The 9,823-nt window shown below is 36.0% G+C and overlaps 1 protein-coding gene across 1 annotated transcript; it reads right to left on the bottom strand.

Moving 5' to 3' along the window:
* Window positions 1–7,268: 7,268 nt before the first annotated feature.
* On the bottom strand, window positions 7,269–8,373 carry LOC105194394. The gene is made up of 2 exons (XM_039455128.1): window positions 8,209–8,373; window positions 7,269–8,100 (listed from the first exon to the last, which is right to left on the bottom strand). Exons 1-2 carry the CDS (start codon window positions 8,346–8,348, stop codon window positions 7,773–7,775), a joined length of 468 nt encoding a protein of 155 aa, XP_039311062.1. The 5' UTR covers window positions 8,349–8,373; the 3' UTR covers window positions 7,269–7,772.
* Window positions 8,374–9,823: the final 1,450 nt, after the last annotated feature.

Below are 9,823 nucleotides of genomic sequence, written 5' to 3'. Positions count from 1 at the left end.
CCTCGGGGTCTTTTGTTATCTCTATCCATGGGTTACGATTAGTACCACAAGAAGCTCCCCATCCTGATAAGGATGCTTCGGAGAATATTTCTAAGATCGCTACATCTGATCGGATAAAGTTCGCCTGTTCTGTATCTGAGAATATCTTCATCCACCAATCAAACTCTTTATTTAAATGATCTGGAATGTACATCTTGGCTGAGTAGTTGTCATTAGAATTAGATAAAGCTAGAAACTTGGTTCTCTCAAATGCTTTGGTATGAAAGGGGCCATATTGGACCGCCGGACAAACCGAAATTAGTGATCCGAGCATGCGTGCGAAATCGCGAATTGAACATTCTTTTTTCTTTGAAAAACTTAATATCAAATTATATAAATTTTTGCGGCGCTCTGGGGGAATCGTCACAGATTGATGCACTGAGTCAAAGATGAAGCCTAGATATTTGCACTTTTGTGTGGGTGACAGTTGAGACTTAGAGTAATTAATATGGAGTCCCAGCGAAGATAACAATTCAATTGAGGCGTCTGGATTGTCTATACAGTCTTTCTTTGAGGCGTCTATGATCAGGAGATCATCCAAATAAATAACTGAACAGTATCCTCTTGCCCTTAAATAAGCAACTACTGGACGTAGAATTTTTGTAAAAATGAAAGGGGCTGTAGGTAACCCAAAAGGAAGACACGTAGATTGTCTTCCGCCATTTAAAACGGAGAAAATGATGATATTCTTGAGCTACAGGGACTAGCAGATAAGCGTCTTCTAGATCAATTGTACTCATCCAGAACTCCTGGATCATAAGTTGGACTACTGTACGCCAGTCTTCTAGCTGAAAATGCTGTGGACAAAGGAAGGTATTGATATCCTTAAGATTTAGTATAAATCTCATTCCTCCTGACGATTTTTTGATTAGGAAAAAACTGGATAAAAATTGATTTTCGGATGGAGACGTAGCCATTATAGCTCCTTTATCTATTAGTCGCGAAATTTCCTTGTCGCATGATTCCGCCATAGCAGGTGAGAAGTTAGGTTTTTGCAAATACGCGCGGGGCGATGGGGGGTAAGCAAACGAAATGTGGTAACTTTTAATGGCTCGAAGAACCTCGGGGTCTTTTGTTATCTCCTTCCATTTATGAAGGAACAAGGACAGATGTCCTGCCGATCTTACTTGTACTAACGGCGCGTTCGGGACCGGGATCTGGAACGGCAAGTTCGGCTGTGGCTCGTTGGTCGCTTCGCCCCTGTCCGGCGAGCCGAAGATGAGATCCGTTGCACAGGGGCTTTGTAGTTTGACGGCTTCTGCTGGGGAACGTGTTGCCGTATTGGTTAATTGCTAGCTTTAACTGTCTTTGGCTGGGCAAAGATAGACCTTGATATTAACCGACCTGTCTTCTCACATGCTTGAACTGCCTTCAAGTCTTCTGAAAAATTAGCTCCAATGAGCCAGTCGTCGACTTTGGATGAATCGGCTGCCGATTTACCAACAAAAGTCAGACACGGTTTTATATACGCCTGTCTAGCTAGGGATAAACAGAACTGTAAATCCGCCATAAGGTGAAGTCTCTCTGCTAACCTAGCAATTACATTTTTTCCTGGAAAGCAGCTTGATGAAGTTTCAGAAGGTCGGTTATACTGGAACCTAGAGCATTCAAGCAGGCTCCAAGCTGGACTTGCCTGTTGACCTGATACTCGTCTCTTTTTAAAGGAGACTGTTGCTTGCCAATGGCTGCCTTTAGCTCGTTGCTGATTTTTGGCGGGCCTAGACTCAGAAGGTCGCCCTTAAGCTCATATTTTGACAGCAAACGTTGACGCAGAACTTTTTTGAGCCCTAAGCGAGTCTCAGATTTTGTAGACGTAAGGATGATAAAATCCCATTCTAAATTACCTGTCGAGTCCTGCTCTTCGCCAAACAATTCACTAACCAGGAAGGTTATTTCACCTTCCTCCAGATTGGCTGCCTCCTAAGGCTCCTCCGGGATGGAAAAGACAACTCTGTGCCTGTTCGGCACCTGAGCTTCTAGAAAAAGGAAAGAGAAGCAAATGAGGTTTAGATGAGACAATCGGCTATATTTTCTCTTTGCCTTAATGAGAAAATATACCTGGTCCAACGCCCCGGCTTCCGCAAGCCGTTTGCTCATCTATTGCATACTCAAGCTCTTGAGGAATGCTTTCCTCTGAGGGAGGGATAACCTCGCCTACAGGTTGTGGCACGGGGGGGAGGGAGCCTGTTTCCTTCGTGCCTGTCTCGTCCTGCGTGGTATGGCGTTTCATAAAATCCAGGATCTCTCTTAGAGTTTCAGTCAGGATTTTACCGGATGTTTCCTGCCAAAGGGGTGTGTACCTCGAAGATCCCGACGAAGATGATCGCTGACAAGAGTGTTACGCAGTCTCTTGCGAGCGCGGCGTAGGCGACCTAACCTCCATTTCTCGAGCTCGCAACTTTTCCCTATCCCTATGCTTTTTCTTATAGGGGGGATAGTCTGAGTGATTCCTGCGACGATAAAGATGCTTCTCCTTTGGCATCTTGTGCTGGGAAGTGTAAATCTATTAAGTAGAACTGGAACCTTGGTGCTCGTACTGTTGGTTGTTGCACAACAGAAACAGAATGGAGTTAGCGCCAGGAGCGGCGCCGGTATCGGTGCATGGCGCAGAGTCACTAGTCACGTGACCTCTCTGCCTTTTTCGAAATTTTTAGGCAGATCTAAAACTGTTGGGCGTAGCGCACGCAGAGACATAACTACATTATTGTCCATCCGGACGAGACACCCAGCATAATTCAAATCAAACTTCACTTGCCAAGTTCGTTTGATTTATCAATTATGTTGTAATTTGGGGATTCTTGAAGTAAGATTCACTTGGTTTCAGTAAATATAATAAACTTTATTAATTGCAACACACCGGAACGTGCGTGGTGCAAAAGGCAGCAAAAATCAGAGCGCCAGCGTGTTCACAAAAACATACAAAAGAAAATGCGCATTTTTAAACACATAAAAGCATAACGCACCAATCTGCCATTGACTCTTAACAGATTAACGTAACGTTAGAGCTTACGGCTGCGCCGGCCGCTTGGGACCGCATTTGACATAAAGGCAAAGTAATCTTTATGTCAAATGCGATAAATTTTCATAAGTTTATTAGCAAATTCGAGTTTTAAAGATTAATATTTTCTTGTAATGAAAAAGAAAATAAATTAAAGATAAATTTTTAAAAACTATTAAACTATTATTAAATAATTGTATTGTTATTGTTCCAGTGTCATTTAATTAATAATTTCTATGTTAATCATGAATTGTAAGTATGTAGAAAAATAGTGACTTCTCAGGTTGGAAAATTTTCCGAGGGACAGAATTGATAACCGTAGGTGTACATACACTTTAATACATACTAAACAAAACAGACGCGCGTTGAGTGTGCGCTACCAAGCTTTTAATATTACAATAATTTCATACAAATTACAAATCGAATATTATATTATTAACCAGGGAGGTGACACTGCTTATAGTCCGCTATGCTTTTACGCGTCCTTCAAATGTCTCTTTACGATCAGAAAATCCGCAAGAGGCACTAGTTCCTACTGGCATCTTTTGATTTGACGGGAGTGTTCCAGTTGCGCACAGACCCAATTGAACACCACCAACCATAGCGACCAATGCCTAGAATATTTCCGTTTGTTGGGTTAGATTAGATTAAGTGATTGGTGGTGTCCGATCGGGTCTGTGCGCAATTGGGCCTCATCCAATTTTACAAATTTGACTGATTTGACATAGACCTGCTGAACATGTCAGATTAAAACGATTAAAATTGTTAGAAAACTTTATTTGGTTTAGTAAGATTGAATTGTGTTTTTTAACCTGCATTTTCTAGTAAAACAATAACTTTCAAATCGTTTGTAAGGATGCAGATCGACTTATGCGCCACCAAGCAGCTCAATGTTCTTGTGAGACAAAATCTAGACGCGTAAATCTCGACAGTATCACCCCCGTGGTATTAACTCAATACACATAGTCAAAATACGTACGTCCGTTTGGGGCCGCTTACAGGTTCGGACGTGTTCGCCCGTTACCCATATTTTTGTACCAGTCGATTGCATCACAATCGGCCGCCGGGACAACGTCGTTGTCCTTGTGCTTTGCATTCTAAAACTGATTTTGAAGGATAGCCGTATCGATCCCAGTTCTGTGGCGTGGGATCGGGTGCCAATAACCATAAGAAAAAAAAGAAAGTCAAAATACGTGATCTTTGATGACAGCTATTCACGAAGTAAGCGCTGAATAACAACCAATTAGCAGATCAGACAACCGACAACAATAAACTTTGAGAAATCATGAGTATCGGTGTAATGCACTTTATCAGATAGAGAAACTAAACAAAATAGATGTGCGCTACAGAGCTTATAATATTACATACTTTCATATAAATCATCCAAATTTAATGTTACACTATTAAGAGGATGCTAAAGTACCACAAAACCGATATTTACAGCATCGAGACATCTTCGAATTGGCGTTACAGAATCACAAAAACTTTTCATAGAATTGAAATACGCGTAAAAAGAAAAAGTGCTTGGATAAATTTTATAAGAAAATCAAACAAAAAGTTAATAAATCATTAAAAATTCAGTCGTATAGCCGTCCTTATAATTAACGTTACTTTAATACAGAAGTTGTGTAGTTTGTACGTACAAAATGAGAGTAGAGCACCTTTCAGAAAACATGTACGAATAATACTGACCAAGTGAAATTATAACTGAACGCCTAACAAAAAGGATATCGTAATGTGCTTTTACCGCATGCATCTTTTGCCCAGCGAAGCTGAACTGTCATAAATAGAGCAGTAATGGTGTCCAACAGTAGTTGATAGGTTTTTTCAGATGGCGATATAACTGAAGAACAAAGACAAATCTATGAGTTGGACAAAGAGTGATAGGCTGATCTCGAAAAATAATCTGCAGTACCGACGTCGAGAAAGTTCTTCCGTTACTTTAGCATCCTCTTAACCCTTAATACACATAACTGTCAAAACGCAATCTCCATGATGACAGCAGCTCATGAAGTAAACACAGCGGAGAACAAATCAGCATTACGGACAAGTGTTAACAATAAACTACAAGACTTTCGAGATCAATTACGATTACGGTTATCAATTTAATATCCATTTTTTCAGATAGGATGATGATAATAATATTTTAATTCTGAAATAAGATTTCCAAATCTGTAAGAGTAATACATACGAAAAGTTATTTATTTTGTTTTATTGGTAAAACAGAACAGATATTCTGGTAAAAACAGAAAGTTTATAAAATGTTTGTTTAAGTGTTGAGTAGATGTTTAATTGAAGTTTTAAAGCATTGAAATGTTTCTAAGATAGAAATTTAAACATGGAATTGTTTATAAAATATTTATAATTATTTGATAGACGTTTGAGAAGTGTTGTGTTTTCAGAATGCTGCAAATGTTCAAAAGGTGTTTTGCAAAACACATGACATTTTTAAGAAAACATTCCCCGAACATTTCTAATGTCTTTTGAACTTCGTGAACAATCTCATAAACGATTCCATGTTTAAATTTTTGTCTCATAGACATTAACAAATGTTTAGACAATAACAAATGTTTAATAAACGTACCACTTTTGTCAAGACATCAGGTTTTTCCTAATATATACAGTAATATTTCTTAGACATGTAACATATATAAAAATAAAATTTTAGTTTTAATTAATATTTTTGAGGAGAATAAATAAAAAAACTTTTAGATCTTGTTTTGTTCTTGTAAAAAATTTAAAGTAAATTTAAAATTTTTTTATAAAATCTCTCCAATCCACGTTTTTTTAAATGCGTACTTTTATTCTACAAAAAAATTTGTGATTTGTCAAATCACAAAATCCTTTTGTAGTATGAAAGTACGCATCAAGAAAAACTTAGATAGAATAGACTTTACGAGAAAATCGAAAAAAAGTTAAAAGTTTACTTACTTTTGGCTCTAGGATCTGTTACTCGAGGTTAATTTTTGTTTTTTAGTGATGTTCTGTAGCTCGTATATATGAAATGAAAACTTTTCCAAGTGCGTATATCTAACGAATGACACTGACTTGAATGCCATTCCAAATAAAAACTGAAGAAAAACGTTTAATCATTGAACAGTTGTACACGTATTAATTTGGCTTAGCACATATAAATGATAGCAAACAGAACAATGATTATGTCCAACGTAGTTGATAGATCTTATCGCAGATGACGCTACAATTGAAAAACAAAAACAGATAATGTTTTTACGAATGCGTTGGACAAAGAGCATTAGCCTGGTCGCCTGGTCTTAGCGCTATTCCCCTAACACTTTGCCTCGCGCGCGATCACATGCCACTCGTCTCTCGCTCCAAAAATAATTTGCAGTACCAACGTCTAGGAAATTTAGCTTTAGGTTTAGCATTCTCTTAATAGGAACAACTTTGTTAGTTTTTGCAGAAATTTTACATTTACTATTTATTTATATGTAAAAAGTAACAAAAGATAATATAAAATTAGGGAGAAGTGTGAGTCAGCATCGAACTTTGTGTGTAAGAGATATATAAAAATCGCAAGAATTTATTGAGCAATTCTATATATACATATTTAAAATCCGATGCATAAATTTATTTTTTGCCAGACTATTAAGACTCGTTTTTGTGATAATAGCATTATCCTCCGCGCCAAGTATAATAAGTTAACCATGTTTATATTCATGAGGTTGTCCACAAGCTGCTACCTTCTCGCACTTTATCGAGTACAATATGTAATCTACGTATTGTAATCTCCATTAAAAATGGCTTTTAAAGTAAATCGAAACATATCCGGTAGGAGAAATAAATTGTAATTTATAAATTAGTTTTAACTAATATATATGTGCGGAACTGTTCATTAAAATTCTTTAATTTTGTAAAACGCTGGTATATTAAATTTTGCATTGACTCGTATTTCTTCATTTTTATACAGGGTGACCAATGGGAATGTGTTGAAAGTAAATAGTTATTACTTCGTAACAAATAGGCCGAATAAAATGAATTAAACGCCATTTTGTAGAGAAAACTTATCAATTTTATTACCATATATATGAAAGAGAAATATAATAATTTAACAATTGAAATACACAATATTAAAAAAAAGAAAAATTTTGCTTGCGCATATGAATTAATGGTATATGTTTTCAAAGTTGGCCATTAGAATTAGCACAGAACTGCAATCGTTTGCAAAAACTTTGAAATACATTATCTAACATAGATATAGGAATGTTGCGAGTGCATTTTTTAATACTATTTATCAGCTCTGCGGTGTTTTGAGGTTGTACGGCGTAACATTTGTCTTTGAGGTAACCCCAAAGAAAAAAATCACACGGGTTCAAATCAGGTGAATAAGGAGGCCATTCCAGACCTCCATGAGCAAATTTCGGGTATCTTAATCCAATTACTCTGTTGCCATACACTTCATGTATCGATTCAAAGACTTCGCGTATACGATGTGGGGTCGCGCCATCCTGCATAAAATGGAAGTTCTTTACTAATCCGCGTTTCTTTGCATGGGGAAAGAATTTAGTCTCCAATAATTCTTTATAACTTTGACTAGTCACAGTTCCTTCAAAAAATTGCAGGTAGACCCCTTTTACAGAAATTGCAGCCCACGCGGAAACCTTTTGAGGATGAAGAGGAACGGCAATAGACACGTTTGGATTTTCCTGTCCCCAAAACCGATAATTTTGTTTGTTGACATATCCGTTTAACCAAAAGTGAGCTTCATCCGTAAATATTATTTGTTTTTCATCGAGTTCCTCACTTTCAAATTGGTTATCACCTTACAAAACTCAACTCGTTTTTCCATCGCTTTCTCCGTCAGCAATTGATGTGTAGTGATTTTGTAGGGATGCAGTTTAATGACGTCTCTCATTATTTTTCGGAGAGTTTCTCGCTTTAAATCCAAAACCTGAGCAGCTTTCCTAATCGAGGTGTTTGGATTTTTGTCAAAATAATTTCTAACGTCATCAATTGTTTCGTCCGTTGTAACGGTACGAGATGGACCAGGTAAATTATGTCTACGATCGTTCAAAGTGCCATACATACCAAAATTATCAATAATCCTGCCAAAAAATATCGACAAATAAAAATAAAATCTCACCTAACCAACATTGGAATAATGACGCGATTCCAGGGAGAGGAAGCGTGGGTAAAAAGTATCAAAAACATATCTTCTGAGTATTGTTTCGCTTGAAACTTTTTTAGATCCATATTTACTACGGAATCCACGATACGCTTGACTATAGTTTTTGCCTCTACTATAGAAGCACTCGATGAGAAACACTTTTTCTTCGATGCTTAGCGCGTCCATCCTATAACTCGCAAATCGGTTTATACGACGATTCAAATGAAATTGACGGGTCTTAGGTAGCGGACCCTAGTCGGTAAAACAGTTACCGTAATCGAGGAGGGGATATATAACCGTTTACTTTCAACATATTCCCATTGGTCACCCTGTATTATTTATTGTTATTTTTTAAGTACTGTGAATGTTGTGTTAATGACTTTTGTTTATATTTATATTTTTCGTTTTCAGTTTGATTCTCAAAACAAAATTGTTCGCGATATGAAGTTTTTCGAGAATGATTTGGCATCATAACACAGATTTTTAAAAATGTACTTATATAGTTTTTGCACTTGTGGTTTTTATAGAAAATCTTTCAATTGTGAATTATAAATTTTCCATCATGAGATATATGCAATATATTCTAGGATTTAGACAATTTACGTTGCGAACATTCTGATTGGTACCTTCGGTAAGTGTAATTACCACGCTGCAATTTGAAGCTTTGACCTCGATAATATCGGCGTGCTAATGACATTGTTTACCACATTAAAATTGACGTTCCTATTCGACTGACGCAAGTCGATCATTGTGCCATGCTTGAATAGCACACAGGTGGGTAATTTCTCATTAATTTATGAAAGGTGATCCTAGTTGTTAGACAATTATGCTTCTGAGTAGAGATTACTGTTAAATAATGAATCTAAATGTTTAACAACAAGTCTCATATTTATTGCGTAGTTATGTTTATTCACAAATCTATGATTTTGAAATTAAATTCTAAATTCAAGAATTTCTTGTATCTTTACAAAATCATAGATTGTTCCATACAACGATATAATATGTATGTATAAATTGTAAATTTGTACAGATTTTATGCTACTTCTAAATGAATAAAGCAGTATTTTTGTAACATTAAACAAATTTTTTTTTATAGAATCAAATTTTTAAAAACGTTAAAATTAATAGTGTATAAAATATAAACGTTTTCAAAGCAAGAAAGAATTCGGGAATTTTTCTCTCTTCTTTTTGAAGTCTAGTCTTTCTCACTGTACTAGAATTATCATATTCTCATTTGTTTTTAATTGTGGGGGTGCTAGCTTCACAAAAATTTTTTATCAAAAATTTTTTTTCGGAAATTTTCAAGCGGTTACCCATCCAAGACAAAATCGCTACCAACGTTGCTTGACTTTTGTATAAAGAAACTCATTCTTGAGTGATGATTTGTGAACGCTTTGTGTAAATAAGTGTGTATCATTGACGGATCAGTTCAACATATGTTGTCGAAAAGATGAAACATACATAATTAAACTATATTTTGTACATAAACCTATATAAAACATATAGAATTAGAGCGTCTTTACCAACTTATTCCAAATGTGGAATAGTATCTAAAATAATTTTTTTGTTACATTTGTTTAAATAAGAACACAACTCGAAAGAAAAAATGTGATATAATAATGAGATTAAATATGAAAAATTTTTAATGTTTTATTTTAAAT

The sequence above is a fragment of the Solenopsis invicta genome, chromosome 11 (genome assembly GCF_016802725.1).
Source record: "Solenopsis invicta isolate M01_SB chromosome 11, UNIL_Sinv_3.0, whole genome shotgun sequence".
NCBI classification, from domain to species: Eukaryota; Metazoa; Arthropoda; class Insecta; order Hymenoptera; family Formicidae; genus Solenopsis; species Solenopsis invicta.
This window is presented reverse-complemented; position numbering and strand designations above follow the sequence as displayed.